This window comes from Plecotus auritus (genome assembly GCF_963455305.1).
Source record: "Plecotus auritus genome assembly, chromosome: 8".
NCBI lineage: Eukaryota > Metazoa > Chordata > Mammalia > Chiroptera > Vespertilionidae > Plecotus > Plecotus auritus.
The window spans coordinates 143,807,471-143,824,007 of record NC_137782.1 but is presented as its reverse complement, the minus strand read 5'-3'; the positions used below and the strand labels follow the sequence as shown (position 1 = coordinate 143,824,007).

Here is a 16,537-nt window from a genome sequence, read left to right as displayed (position 1 = left end):
AAATTTTAATTTTAAAAATCCATGAAAATCAACTTACCCTGAGGCCTTCTTCAAAAGGGAAAAACTTTAAAAACTATCCTCTTAAGTGTGTGGATGCTTGTAGTCTAAGAAGAATATATTAAAATAGCGATGCAGGTTTAAAAATAATACAAAATATCGAATTAAGGCAAAAAAGAGACCTTGAGTATTTGTGCAGTGTTTTTGAAAGTAATTGTAATTAAAACAAAAATGTGTTGCTATGTAACCTAGTACATTCCCTTTCCCTTCATACCATCCATATGCACTTTTCTTTATCTTCTCCCTCCTCCTCAACATCACCAAGTATCATCAGCATGCTTTGAAAACCAACTCAGAGTGCGGATCATAAAGGAAACATGATATAATTACTATAAGCCTTAAAAGAGCTTATAATCTAAAAAGGGAGACAGAAGACTTCAATACAAATAAAATCACCAAATACAAAGGCATGCTAATATAGAAACATAATGAGTCCCTGCCAAGACGTGTGGAAAAGCAATGTTGTTGGTAATGACTAGGAAGTCCCTTACCTGTCCCTTCTCCCAAATTTATAAAAAGAGACCTTGCCCAATTTAAAGCCTAGTAACATTTAAGCATAAAGATTTATCATTTAGTTGTGATTTACAAGACACATTTGCTTATAATGTGTGGTGATTTTGCCCTTTAGGTAAGTGTTAATGTCTTCGTGTAATACTATGATAGCCTAGTACCGTGGTCGGCAAACTGCGGCTCGTGAGCCACATGCGGCTCTTTGGCCCCTTGAGTGTGGCTCTTCCACAAAATACCACGGCCTGGGTGAGTCTATTTTGAAGAAGTGGAGTTATAAGAAGTTTAAGTTTAAAAAATTTGGCTCTCAAAAGAAATTTCAATCGTTGTACTGTTGATATTTGGCTCTGTTGACTAATGAGTTTGCCGACCACTGGCCTAGTAGCTTGAAAGGATTCATGTAACTTTCAGATCCTTGCCTTATATGTAGTGGTCATCAAGGACTGGGGAGGATTTATTTGGCTTGTTAAACCAGGCTCTTATACTCCTTCCTCCTCCAGAAAAGCAGCAGACTGCTGTTCCCAGGTGGTTGCAAGGGTGGGTCTCTGGCACAGGCAAGGGCATTCACAGGTTGGGCACTGGTCAGCTTTTGGGGAGAGTTGCCAGATTTAGCTAATAAAAAACAGCAAGTCCAATTAAATTTCAGTCTATAATAATAAAAGCCTAATATGCAAATGGTCATCACACCCTCACGCTGTAACAACCGATCAGCAGGAGGCTGTGTCCCTGGCCGGCGCTGGCCGGAGACATGACGCGCCGGCGGGGCTTGATGGGGGTGGGGCCGGCCAGGTCTGGGTCTTGCCCAATGGGGTTGGGGCCGGCCAGGTCTGGGTCTTGCCCAATGGGGTTGGGGCTCGCTGGGTCTGGGTCTCATGTGATTTCAAGGTGTGCATGGGTGGGTGGGGACTTGACTCTGAGTCCCGTGGCGTGCCCCAGACTCTGACAGGAAGGGAGGAGGGAGCCGGATACCTGCACCCAGGACCCACACAGCAGGGCTGCAGTGGTTAGGGGCGATCAGGTTGGCAGGGGAGAGCAGTTAAGGGCGATCAGGCCAGCAGGGGAGGGCAGTTAGGGGTGATCAGGCTGGCAGACAGGAGAGTGGTTAGGAGCCAGCAGTCCTGGATTGGAGAGGGTGCAGGCCGGGCTGAGGGACCCCCACCCCCTCCCCCCATGCATGAATTTTGTGTACTGGGCCTCTAGTTTCATATAAACAAATACTTTGTTTAGTGCAAGTATGTCCCAGGCAGTATAAATATGCAGTATAAATATAAATATTATACAGGACATACACTAAGAAATTATTCCTTGTTTATTTGAAATTCCAGTTTAACTGGGCTTCCCTCATTTTTCCCGGAAACCCAGATTTTGTATCTACCCCAAGCCTGCCTTTGAAATCATGCCAGTTTAGACCCTGAATGGACTGGGGAGAAGCAGTTTACCACTTGCTTGTGTTTCTTTGCCCTAATGTTGTTGGTCCTCTATGGCCAGAGAAGACACCTGCTGAGCGGATGCACAGTGAGCGTGTCACCTGTCTCCTGTCCCCGCACAGCTGACCCAGAGCGCTTGTCCTGGGAATCTAGCTTTGTGAGGAGACAGCAAAGGAAAGACTTACCAACTGTACTTTTCTTCTGCTTTGAAGGGAAAAAGCAAATGAGCTATTTTGATTTCAAATTTAATTTTACATATATTTTTAAATGTTTTAGAAAACAACCTCAACAACTAAATTACAGTAGCCATTGATATTATAAATAATATTTAATGCTAAAAGAAAATGTTTATAACAAATGAAAAAAGATTAGATAATAGTATGTTCATTGTGATTCTGGTTTGTTTTTTTTAAATATTTTTATTAATTTTTTACAGAGAGGAAGGGAGAGGGATAGAGAGTTAGAAACATCGATGAGAGAGAAACATCAATCAGCTGCCTCCTGCATACTCCCTACTGGGTATGTGCCCGCAACCAAGGAACATGCCCTTGACCAGAATCGAACCTGGGACCCTTGAGTCCACAGGCTGACGCTCTATCCACTGAGCCAAACCGGTTAGGGCATGGTTTTGTTTTTTTTAAAGCACATTTATGTAGTGAAAAAAAGTGATAGGATATACATCAAATGTATGCCTAGAAATTTGGATGATTATAAAATGTCCTCTATCCATATTTTCTAAATGTCCTGTAACAAGCATACTACGTTTGAAATAGGGAAACTAAGAAATTAGAATTTTTTTAAATTATAAAATTAACTTTTAGAAGAATTTTTGAAGTTAAAATTTAGTTTCTAAATGCTCTTATCTCGGAGGGTTAACAGAACCCAGTATTTTAGAGCTGAAAGTAGACTGAGTCACAAAGCCAAATGGCTCTTCCAGTAAATGTCATGAGATTTGTCTGTCCCAAAATAGACAGGGTTGTCCTGACTTACCTGAGTGGCTCCCCAGCCTTGTGTTTAAGACTGGAATGTTGGGTCAGGGATTATATTCAGCAGCCAGTTACTGTGCAACCGGTTTTTATGCGATAAGTAGCTCAACTGTTACTAGTTATGCATTTCCTTTAGTGAGGTCCCTTTAGTATAAGATACTCCTAATGTATTTGAGCCTAATAATGATCTTAAGGTCAATTTCTCATTCATCTTTACAGCATATAAAATGTTTCGGTTTTTCATTGAAGAAATGAGTTATTTGACGTTTGTGTTGTTTTCATACAGCCGATGGAAAATGTCTGGTGTCGGTTGGTTTAGACGATTTTCACAGTATTGTGTTTTGGGACTGGAAAAAGGGAGAAAAGATAGCCACAACAAGGTAAGAAGCGGCCGAGGTCTGACAGCATTCTGCTGATTATCACGCTTCAGTATCGGTCAGTAGTTTTCATTTTCTGGTAAGATTTCATCTTCAGACTCAGATGAAATTCGCATAGAAGGCTTAACACCCAAGAGAAAACACGTTGCTATATATATTTCCCGGTGCCAAGCCTCACCTACAGCAGTGAATGTTTGTTTCGGGGGAATTGGAAAATTCCAAAATCCTCTCCGGAGAGTTACTCATCACTTTGCTTTTAGTAATACGTGCGTTATCTCTATCCAAGTTTGTTACGAGCGGGAGGAAAGCGGCTTTTCTCAGCTTGTGCTTGCCCCTTGTTTTTCCGCTGTCTTAGCATCTGGTGGAGGGTTGTCAGTGTCACTGGAGTCAGAAGTCCCATTAGTCATGAGGCCGTGGCGTGCTGGAAAGGAGGCCCCAACCTGTGCATCTGCCACTTGCTTTCAAAGCAGGCAAATTGTTTCCCTAATCTCCCATCTTATAAATAGACTTTTCAAGACTGACTGCTGTTTATAGACCACCTGTCCTCCCCTCACCCCAGTCTCCCTCCCTGCTGAATCAGCCCGATGTCTTCACATTACTTTCCACTTAACACGGGGCGTAGCTCTTTGCCAAAAGTGGTCAGAAGTCAAAATAGCTGGCAGCCAAGGCCCAGCAATACAATTTGTTGCCCAAGGCGTGTTATCCATTTGCCTCTCTACTAGTTCTTCCCTGCATTCACCGACTTCTTATTTTGCAATATGAAATCATTTTTGAATGAATAGTTTTGAACCCCAGTACTTATTTTTTACATTGATATTTCCCTCCACAATATTAAGTGGGGGGAACGTTTTTTGGCAATTTGATTGAATGAATGAAGATTTGTAAATTGCTGGAGACTCAGAGGAGGAGTCGATGGAGCCTTGAGGACTCCAGCTGACCATCTTGGGAGAAAAGAAGCCGCTTTTCTGATGGCAGCTATTGAATAGGTGGTGTTCTTGGCAGCAAATGGCCGCTCATAAATTCGCCTGCCCACGTGGTTTTCCCGTGGTCTCTCGTCCTGTTCCTCGCTGCTGTGTCACCCTCTGGCACTCAGGTGCAGGTCCCACTCAGAGCTCTGCTTTCCTCAGAGACAAATGAATGGAATTTTACCTTAATGTTTCTGATAACATCCCATCTACATTAGTAGGTAATTTCAAGCAAAGCACATGCCTGCCTTCAATCCAGAAGTTCAATTTTTCTGCTTGAAAACCCTCTGCAGTGATGGGTGGCTCACCAGGTGCATGCTAGAGGCATTAATAGAAGTGGAAGAAAGCGATACTTATTAATGTGAAAAAGTATATACTTGGTATGCATGGTGATAGCATTCTATGTAATTTAACTAATACAACACGACCTAATACCATGATGTTAATAACACAGTTTATTTTCGGAATTGCTCCCAAACCTTATGTCACATCCCTAAAACAGGACACCGCGGAACTGCCCTCGGAGGGCATTTTGGCAATTGTAACAGTAACCAGTGCTCTTTCCAAGAAGGACATTCCGGGATCGTTAGATTCTTTGGAAGTGTGTCAGGTTATAAAGTAATAAATAAATAATGAATATTTATATAAGTGCTTATTTATATAATGTTAACGAGAATAAAATTTATAGGATAAGTAACCAGGAAAATATAAAAATTTTATTTCTGGCCTTAAGTTAGAGTGCTTCAATTGATAAAAATTAAAAAAAACAGAGGCAGGAGAGAAGGGACAAAGAAACAGAAGTAATCCTCCATTGATGGTACCACCTGGCTTCCGGGAGTCAGCATCCTCCTGAGAGGCCGGGTTAGTCTCAGAGTGGCTGACTCGGTGACGCCCCTCACTTAGCACTGTGTGTCTCTTATCGTCACCAGCAAGGCTTCACAATGACCCGCTTCTGGCAGGGTGATGGTTCTAGAACACGCCCTCACTCAGGAGGTGAGATTTCCCCATGGAGAAGGGGGCACAGTCAGTAGCTATGAGGGCACACCCAGGGCTAAGGTGTCCCACCCCCACAGCACTGAATTCTCAGAAGTCACTCCTCTGCTGTGCAAATGTTTAAATGAATCTACTTCTTATTGGCTTAGCAAAATTCAGAATTGGCTCAGAGTTTTTAATACAAGATCTTTATGAGCCTTAATCCAATCTATTTGAAGATTTTTGCTACTTTTCATGAATGATTTTAGTCATCTCCATTACAAGTTAAATTTTTAGTCTTTTTTCCCCTCTTAAAGGTTGTTACAATTTTAGTCTAATATACAAGTAATTCACTTAAAAACCAAGGCCAGTCTCTATTGGCAGTAGTTAAATGGCCCAATATCAGTGTCAATCAGAGCAGATTAATGAGACAATCAGGTGCTTCTATGCCCCTTTATTTGGATTTTCATTGCACTGGGGACTTGACTGTGGGGGCCATTGATTAATTATTATTGACATGCTTCATCTCAGAGGTTTTAGCAGAGATCTTAGGCAAAAGGTACAGCTATGAAGATGTGTAACAAGAATATTGTCACTGTTAATGTGAAATAGTTGTGCTACTAGAAAGCTTAGGGACCAATGTAGGCCCACAGAGAGCAGGTATGTGGAGCCTCAGAGCATGCATTTCTATATTAGCTTTGTTGTTTGAGCTGTTTAGGCCCCTACCCTTACCTACATTTAGTGAATATGATAAAGTCTCCTGCACAACAAACCCACACCTTTTCTTCTCACTTTTTAAATGTGTATCTCTTTTTAAAATAATACTTATTAATCTTTTCTCGGTTTTCAAAATAATACATGATCATTATAGAAAAATTAGAAAGCAAAATAAAGCACCCAGAAGAAAATGAAAATTATCCATAATTCCACTACCCAGACATAACTATGGCTAACATTTTAGCATATATTCTTTAGTATATATTCTAGTATTTCTATCCATTTTTATTCATATATGGGATAGAATGTATACTGCTCTGTAACTGGCATTTTTTTAGCTCCCTAAAATATCATCTCACTGCCTTCTAATTTATGTTACCTGGCTTACTCTATATTATTCTATGTTATACACCATTTTAAATCTTTTTTTAGAGATGGAATATAAATCAGACATTCAGTCTTCCTGTTAAGGGCTACTTTTACAAAGAAAGAGAAAGCAAAATCACACATAGGACTGGACCTTTATGCAAATGAAAGGCCTGGGAATAGAAGATTAGAAAGCAACTCACCAGGTACAGCCAACTGCCCTTGGCTTCTAGAAGTGCTTTCCTTTCTCCTTCCCCTGTGCTTGGGATAGAGGTTAACATGTGGCCCTCTGTGGTGGATTACTTATGACTCAGGCATGAGGAACTGCTCTGTATTAGAGCAGTAGTCTTTTGCATTCTTCTCTCGGTTACAAACAGAAACTTTTCCACTTTGTTTTTCTTACACAGTTGTAGGCAACTTCTCTACAAATTTAACGAGTGTCTAAAGGAAAAATAAAACACACACAACAGAGGTACCCCATGAATGTTCTTTATTTAGATGTGGACATTAAATATTTACATGCCATCATTGGTCAGTTTAGAACTTTAGCCACGTTGCTGTGTGTTATATACCAATAAACTAGATGGAAACTAAAAAGTGCTCTCAAAAAAGATTTTTCTATCTAAATGTTTGACATTGTACAGACACCAGCAAACAAAACAATGCTTTTTTTTCTATCTAGGAAATGTAATTTAAAAAATATATCTGCCTTCAATTTTTATTTCAGTTTTCTCTAGCATCTTCTCTCTAAGATGTATATTAATGATTTAGATCTGTGGGGATTTTCTTCCAACCAAGAAATCTTTGGATGCTTAAATGTCCTTTATAGTGATCTGGTTCATTTATCCACTTTGTATTAAGAACATTTTCTCTTCTCTTTTATCTAAGCTTTTTTCTCTCTGTCCTGATTGTTCCCAATACATCCAGTGATGTAGCCTGTCCCTAGTGTTCATGCTTCACTTTTGACTTTCAAAGAAACAAAGAGGAAGTTCAAAAATCAGTTCCTTCATTCCTGGCTCTCACTGCAGCAGGGCCCACATAATAGGTATGGAGATGCTCTGATCAGTTCTTTTAAATTTTTATGATGGAAGTTTTCAAGGTGAGACAAAAGTGGAGGATATAGCATGATGAGCTTCCTTGAACTATCATCCAGCTACAACATCCTACTAATGGTATAACTCTCTTTCCCCTCATTTTTTACTTTTACTTTTTTTGCTATAATATATTTTAAAAAATATATTTTTATTGATTTCAGAGAGGAAGGGAGAGGAAGAGATAGAAACATCAATGATGAGAGAGAATCATTGATCGGCTGCCTCCTGCACACCCCACACTGGGGATTGAACCTACAACCCGGGCATGTGCCCTGACTGGGAATTGAACCGTGACCTCCTGGTTCACAGGTTGATGCTCAACCACTGAGCAACACTGGCCAGGCTTTGCTATAATATTTTAAAGAAAATTTAAGACATCATGCCATTTGACCTGTATATACTTCATTGGGTATTTCTACATGAAAAGACACCTTTTATTTTCTCATTTTACAGTTATTTATTTATTTTTCCATCACCATTTACCCTCTCTATACCCTCTTCCACTCCTCCGACCACCCTTCCCCCACCCCCACAATCACCAACTGTTGTCCATGTCCATGAATTCTCTTTTTTGTTGTTGCTCAACTCCTCCATCCCCACAAACTGCCCCCTCCCAGAGCTGTCTGCCCGCTTTCTATGAGGAAAAGACACTTTGTAAAACCACCATTTCATTATCACAACTAACTAAAGCAATAGTAATTTCTTTAATTTATTACCAAATTCATAATCAAACATTTCTGATTGTTTCAAAGATGAGAGTTGATTTGTTCAAATTTGCATTCAAAAAAGGCCCAGGCATTGCATTTGGTTCCTCTCTCTTAGGCCTCTAAGCTTGACTGATTCTTCCTGGGAGCATTTCAGGCATTCCCTGCATTTCCTATAAATGGTAGTTAGATCCACAGCCTTGATTAGATTCATGTTGTTTCCCCCCAACAGTTTTATTGATAAATAAATCACATACCATACAATTGCCCATTCAAAGTGTACAGTTCAGTGGTTCTCAGCATATTTACAGAGTTGTGCAGTCATTACCACTGTCAAATTTCAGAGCACTTTCACCACCCCAGAAAGAAGCCCCACACCCATTAGCACTAATTAATCTATTTTCTGTCTCTCTGGATTTTTGTGTTCTGGACATTGCATGTAAATAGAGTCATACAATATGAGGTCCTTCATAACTGGCTTCTTTCACATAGCGTAATATTTAAGGTTCATCTGTGTGATGGCATATATCAGTACTTCATTCCTTTTAATTGCGGAATAATATTTCATTCTGTGGATCTACCACATTTATTTATCCATTCTTCAGCTGATGGATATTTGGATTGTTTCCACATTTTGGCAATAATGCTGCTGTGAACATTTGTGTACAAGATTTTGAGTAAATGTATGTTTAATTTCTCTTGGGTTTATAGCTAGGAGTGGAATTGCTGCATTATTTGGTAGTTTTATGTTTAACATTTTAAGGTACCACCAAAATATTTCTCAAAGTGGCCAAACCATATTACATCTCCACCAACAATGAGTAAAGGTTCCAATTTTTAACAGACTGTCATCACTTATTATTGTCTGTCATTCTAGTGGCTATAATACACTTAGGAGTGTATTCCCCATTCTCTGGTTAAAAGGAAATCACTCATAATTTCTTCTCATTGCTATAGCTTCTTCTTTGCATTTAGATCTCTAAACAATTTGGGAATTTATCCTAGTATGTTATAAAGAACAGATCCACTTTTATCCTTTTTCCATATGGCTGTCGATGTGTTCCAAATATCATTTTTCTTTTCCCTTTTAAATAGACCTTTAAGTTCAGAGCAAAATTGAGCAAAAAGTAGCCTTCCTATATCTCCCCTACTCCCCGCCCCCCCCCCACCCCCACGCACAGCCACCTCCATATCCCCACCACCAGAGTGGTACATTCATGACAATAGATTGACACTCTATCACCTAATGCCCATAATTTTCCTTAGGGTTCACTCTTGACGTTGTACAGTCTGTGAGATTTGATAAATGTATAATGGCATGTCCACCATATAGTATCTTACAGAGTTGTTTTCAGAGTTCTAAAAATCCTTTGTGAAAAAAATTTAAAATAAAAATCCTTTGTGTTCTGCCTGTTCATCCCTCCTGTCACTCCATCCTGGCATCCAGCAATCCTCTTACTATCTCCCGAGTTTTGCCTTTCCAGAGTGTCATATAGTTGGAAGCATACAGTGTGTAGCTTTTCCAGATTAGCTTTTTTTCACTTAGTAGTAGTCACTTAAGATTCTTCCATGTCTTTTCATGGCTTGATAGCTCATTTCTTTTTAGCACTGAATAACATGCCATTGTCTGGGTGTACCACAGTTTGTTTATATATCCACGTACTGAAGTACGTCCTGGTTGCTTCTAAGTTTTGACAGTTATGATTAAAGTCACTATAAACATTCACGTGAAGGTTTTTGTGTGGATGCAAGTTCTTCACTCCTTTGGGTAAATACCCAGGAACACGATTGCTGGATCTTATGTTGAGCATGTTTAGTTTTGTGAGAAACCACTAAACTGTCTTCCAAAGTGGCTGAACCATTTTGCATTTCCATCAGCAATGCATCAAGTTCCTGTTGCTCCACACCCTCACGAGCATTTGGTGACAAACACCATCTGTTTTAAAAGTTCCTCTTTTCCCTTACTGATTTGAGACCCTGTCTTTATTATATACCAGATTTCAATATTCTTTTGGGTCTTCTTCTAGGTTTTCTATTTTGTCATTGATGTGTCCATCAATTCATGCACCAGTACCACACTGTTTTAGTTATGAAGGCTTATAGACTTAATATCTAAGAGAGTTATACTTCCCACTTTGCTTTTTCATACTTTATCTGGCCATTCTTGTTGGTTTATTCTTTCATAGTAACTTTAAAAATTAAGGTATCTAACTCCAGATTAAATACAAGCATCCAGTGCTCTTTTTATTGGAGTCCCCTCTTCCACCTCCACCCACCCCTCACCCTGGCAATCACCACACTGTTGCCCATGTCCATGAGTTCTCTCTTTTTTCCTTTTTTTGCTCAATCCCTCCACCACCCCCCGAACAGCAGAGCTGTCCACCTGCTCTCTATGAGTTTATACTGCAACTTTACTGCATTCTCTTGTTTCCAGTTGTTTTACCTTATTTCCTTATGCATTTTCTAGACATATAATTATATCTTCTGCTAATAGAAAGTTTTACCTTTTCCATTCCAGTTCTTGTGCCTTTAATTTTTGAAATCTTGTCTAACTGCATTAGTTAATATATTGAATACAATGTTAAATGGCAGTGGTAATAATAGTCTTGTTCTTGACTTTATTGGGATTACTATTAAGTAAGAATCTGACTTTTGAGTTCACACACACACACACACACACACACACACACACACACCATGAATAAGTTACTGTTTCTGCACTTTTGGTTTTTAAAAAGGGTAAGGTAAGGGCATACAGCGTTGCTGGAGAGTCAGCCTGTGTACAGTTGGTCTTGAATGAACATGGGTTTCTCAGTGAGAGTCGAGGAGTGCAGGGAAATAGAAAAGTCAGAAGCATCCATTTATTTCTACTTCATTGAGTGACGAGTGTTTTTTTTTTTTAATTTATTTTTTTCTTTATTGGTTAACACGTTAAGTGCCCCGTCAGTCACTGGTGACTGACACTATACTTTCCGTTCAGAAGACAAAACAGGCTGGGCGCTTAACATGTTAAGTATTACATATGTGTCCTTATCCCACCATTGCCACCCCCCCCCACCCCATGACAAGTGTTTTTTAAACCACAAGTGAGTGTTAGATTTTTGTCCAATATCTTTTCAGCATCTGTGACTATAACATAAATTTTCTTCTTATATATGTTAATATGATGAATTGTACTATTTGATTCTTTAATAATGAACCAACCTTGCATTTGGTCACAATGTATTATCTTTAATATGTTATTGGATTCTCTTTGCTAATATTTTATTTAAGATTTTTAAATCTATATTCATAAGGGAGATTGGTCAGTCACGGTCTTTTTGTTAATTGCATTTCTCTTACATTACAAAATATATGTCCTAACTAGACGCCCGGTTCATGAAATTTGTGCACTCGAGGAGGGGGGGTCTCTCAGCCCAGCCTGCACCCTCTCGCAGTCCGGGAGACCTCAGGGGATGTCCGACTGCCAGCTTAGGCCCAGGGAGCAGGCCTAAGCTGGCAGTTGGACATCCTTAGCGCTGTTGTGGAGACAGGAGAGGCTCCCACCACTGCTGCTGTGCTCAGCAGCCATGAGCCTGGCTTCTGTCTGAACAGCGCTCCCCCTGTGGGAGCGCACTGACCACCAGGGGGCAGCTCCTGCATTGAGCGTCTGCCCCCTGGTGGTCAGTGCGCATCATAGTGACTGGTCCTTCCACCATTTGGTCAATTTGCATATTAGCCTTTTATTATATAGGATATCCCATAGAAGACCATCAAGTAGTGCATTAAGACCAGGAAGTCCTTAGAGTCTAATGTGATAACTATACTCTAAGGCAGATATTTCCCCGGCACCGTGGCATGCCAGGTCTGTAGCTCCAGGTCTAGAACCAGTTCTCACTTTTATATTCTGCCTTTGGGTTATAAACCTAACTTTCTGAATGCATAGCATCTGAAAGTTCTTTAAATCAATAGATAACATCCATTCTCTCTCCATGGATGTGAGCCAGGGCTTGAATTTCCAGTTGAGTACATTGCTAGGAGAAACTAACTCTGTTAAACCCAAAGTTATGATTTCCACAGTAAGAATATTACATTGGAAGCTCCTCATTAATGCTATTGCAGTATCTTCTCCCTTCTCCTGTATCAGACCTCCATATCCCAAGAATTAATAACAGTCCTATGGCAACGACATTAATTTTATCTTACAGAGACATTCTGATCTATTTTAGATATTTCATTAATTTGTTTAAAGCATAATTAACTAGACTTTGGTAGCAATATTAAGGTGAGAATAAAGGGCTCAAACATGCAAAGAAACCTTATTATTTTAATGTTGACTACGTGTAATTTAAGTCATCTTCTAATTTAGTTGTCCTATTACATATGCTTAATGACAGACCAAATGCATGCTTTTATTAAAACTCTATATCATTGCTGCCATCAAAATTAGATTTTTTTCTTATTTATCTCTTACAGAGGACATAAAGATAAGATATTTGTGGTAAAGTGTAACCCACACCACATTGACAGACTGGTTACAGTTGGGATAAAGCACATCAAATTCTGGCAACAAGCAGGTAAGGCTGTTTGGGTTTATCATTTATGTGGTTGAGAGCTGGAGAAGACAAATGACCATGTCTCTGCAACCTAAAATTAAAATGCTCCTGAAAGATATTCTTTCCCAAATTCACTTTGGACTGCTTAATGTCTAAGCTGTGAAACTTGGAGCACTCTATATGATGCTATGCATATTCATCAATATCTAGAAAGCTTTGGAACATGTTCTGCTGTGAAAATAATTCTCTGTATCCCTCTGATCTGAAAGCAGTCATGATGTTGGACTACTGAGCAGGAAGTAAAATAATCACACCTTGGTTGGGTGAATACAGTTTTCAGGGAGGGTTCCTTTTTCACTGAATTCAAAGAATGAATTACATCCTGACACTATACCCAGTAAGTGGTAAAAATAAATATTTGTGGATTATAATATTGGTAATAAGTGATGAGTAAATAAGCATGACAAAACATATACTGATATCTTATTCTTCTCACTAAATAAGTCATACCTGTTACTAAAATTGCTTCTGAACTCTTAGTATCAGCTTTAATACAAGCCAATGTTATACTGGTCATAGAATAAAAAAGCTGCTGTTCCCATGCTTCTAGTTTTCAAGAAAGGATGCTGGCACTAGCATGTCAGGAGAGCCAGCCTGCATGGCGTTGTCTGGAGTGAGTCTGTGTTTCTCTGTGCTAGTCAGGAAGTGCAGGGAAATGAGAACATCCAAGGGACCAATCTGATGTACCTTCTCCTACACAGTGATTCATTTTTCTCACCCCAAAGCTGCTGTGATAAAAACTGAGGCAAAACATATATAACATGTTTATATTTCACATTCACAGCTGGCGCTGTTTCTATTCTTTTTGCTCAACATTCAGGAAGATGGTCCCATCTCCCCCAGGCACTTAGTCACTCCTTCCTCTGGCTGTCCCAGACCTAGCACTGAACCTTGGTTGGACGATCTCTTGTTTGACTGAGATGCATATGATTATCGAGTCCCCTCTCCAGCCAGACCTTAAGTTCCTTGAAGGCAGGAACTCTCTCTTCATCTTTATACCCCAGCGTTGACCACTGAGCCTACCACAAAGTAGGGACTCAGTAAATGCCTGAGTTAATGAAAACCCCCTTGTATTTTGTCTATGATATTTCATGCTGTTTTCATACAGCTCTGTGTATACACATAATGATACACTGGGCTTTTCATTGAAGGTAGTTATTCTACACATTCATAGAAGGTGTCACGTAAAAATAAAACCACGTAATAAATACTCTTGGTCCACTCCAGGTGGGGGTTTCACCTCTAAAAGGGGAATCTTTGGAAGTGTCGGAAAACTGGAAACAATGATGTGTGTTTCTTATGGGCGGATGGAAGACCTAGTCTTTTCAGGAGCAGCTACAGGAGATATTTTCATTTGGAAAGACATTCAACTACTGAAGACGGTGAAGGCTCATGACGGGCCTGTGTTTGCTATGTATGCATTGGATAAGGTATGGTATCTTTATCAGAATTCATTTTCCTCCTCGGCTTTCTAAAATTGTCAGTTAGTCTTAGGAAAGTAGACACCAAGAGAATCCTGTGTCTAAAAACAGAACTGTCTAAATTAGGAAGTCGTTGTAATGAACCTCCATTCAAGAGAAGGCAGGGAGTGCAAATATTTTATATTTTCTCTTTCATTTACAATTATTTTTATATGCAATTTCTCCCCACTTTTTTTCACACTTGTTCTTCCTGACTCTCATTCCTAAAGCTCCTTAAGAATTAGTGGTGGGATAAATGTAAACACACAGTAGGAGAAGAGACTTGAAAAATATTTCAGCACTCTCTTCTCCTCGGTGGCACAGAGAGCAGAGACCTAGAAGTACCAAGTGGTTACATTATTGTCCCACCCAACAAAAGTGATGTTGATAACCAGTTTCTTCCTGCACTCGAACATCTTGTTAACAGGTTTAACAAGAGTGTTAGAGTGAAGTCTTTAACCATCTGCTTTAGGATTTTCCAAAGAAACAAAACCAGTAGAATATACAACATACACATACACACACACACACACACGCGCGCGCGCGCACACACACGCACACACACACACAGTCATGTACGATGAGTCATTAGGTGATTTTGTCCCTGCTCAGAGTTGTGCTAACATAGAGTGTGCTTATGCAAACCTAGATGGTTGTTTCAGTCGTTAAGCTTTTTTTTTTTTAACTAGCAAACTTGTTTTTGGTTAAACTGCAAACTGCAAATGTTAGAAGAGATGAAAGCAGAATGCAGAAATTGATGTGATATAATGTGTTTAAACTTTTTATTGCTTGGTAACTTAAGCTGACAAATCATGGAGAAAGATGAGGATATCACAGTATAATATACTGCATTTAAATTTAATTTGGGGATTGAATCTCCCTGGGTGCAAAATCTATAGTAAGAATAGAATATTTAATGTAATAAACTCAAAAACATTTTTCCTTGTAAACATCATTAAAATGCAGTAAATTAAAAGTTTCTGAGAAAACAGAATGAGTTACTCAGTATTTTTCTTAAAAAAAAAGAAGACGACTTTTCTAAGAACAGTTGGTATATGTGAAAAGTTGCCAGAAAGGAAAAGTAGTAAGGCCAAGAAATCATAAATTTAGAACAAGAATAAAGATCACTGTTCAGTAAAATATATCCAATATGTTAAGCTTTCTACTCTCCAGGTTTTGTAAAAATTAATCCAGATTTTAATTATTGTAGAAATTGATGTCTTTTGAACAAATTAGCAGGACCATTTTGTTATATGAAGTGCCTAATTCACTCTTAATAAGAAATAATGATGTTTTCACATAGGAGTAATTATTTAATTTAAAAATATTTAACAATCATTTCATTGTGATGTTAATTCACATTCATTCAGGAGGAGAATAGGAGATAGCAGAAACTGCCAGACTTTGAGGCTGGTCCTGTTCTGTAGGAACCCACTCTCTAGTCAGGGGGCTGGGCACAGGAATGGCCATGGCCTGGTTCACCAAAGCCAGCCTATGGCCTGGAGGAAGTGCAGTGGACATTGAGAATGTCCTTGATCCTGCTAGAGAAGGAGGGGAGAGATGCTTCCAGAAGATATCATATTGCTATTACATCTTGTCAGATTTTTCAGTCCCCTCTACTTAAGAAGAAAACACACACAAAGCTGCTTTACCCACGGGGACTCCTGTTGGGGCTGGGTGGGCAACTGCTCATTTCAATGTGTAAGTAATTCTTCCCGTGTCTGCCCTCACAGGGTTTTGTAACAGGTGGAAAGGACGGCATTGTGGAGCTCTGGGATGATATGTTTGAAAGATGCTTGAAGACTTACGCCATTAAAAGAGCAGCATTGTCGACTAGCTCTAAAGGTGCCACTCCAAAATATGCAGTAGAAACCTTTCTGTTCATAGGGATGGAGATGGTAGTACTAAGGTTCTTGGAAAACCATGATCAAATCAGCTCTTTTTCTTTTACGTTCAGAGCTCTAGGCCCCTGGTAGAAATGTCAAGGATGATTGTCTAGTTTTGGAACTATAAGAAATAGAATTTATATTATAACCTTTTTTATTTTTTGCTCTATTAAATACATTTCCTCCCCTCAGGATTGCTTTTGGAAGATAATCCTTCCATTCGTGCCATCACTTTGGGACATGGACACATCCTGGTGGGAACCAAAAATGGAGAGATCCTGGAAATTGACAAAAGCGGCCCAATGACGCTGCTTGTTCAGGTACCACGTTTGTACATATTCTAAACCACAGTTCACATCAGAGCCAGACCTGGGATGAGCTGTGGGAGGGGAGGTCTTAATGTGCAAAATTTAAACGGTAGCTT

The 16,537-nt window shown here is 39.4% G+C and overlaps 1 protein-coding gene across 1 annotated transcript in view; it reads left to right on the top strand.

Annotated features, from left to right (window-relative positions):
* EML6 (EMAP like 6) overlaps positions 1-16,537 on the top strand; it is a gene marked incomplete at its 5' end in the record, with an annotated part of 220,528 nt that overhangs the window by 136,250 nt on the left and 67,741 nt on the right. Inside the window, 5 exons of the mRNA XM_080685637.1 lie at positions 3,264-3,357; positions 12,628-12,728; positions 13,995-14,197; positions 15,961-16,072; positions 16,306-16,433. Of these exons, the coding sequence (XP_080541763.1) occupies positions 3,264-3,357; positions 12,628-12,728; positions 13,995-14,197; positions 15,961-16,072; positions 16,306-16,433 (638 nt within the window). The remainder of the gene's footprint in view (positions 1-3,263; positions 3,358-12,627; positions 12,729-13,994; positions 14,198-15,960; positions 16,073-16,305; positions 16,434-16,537) is intronic.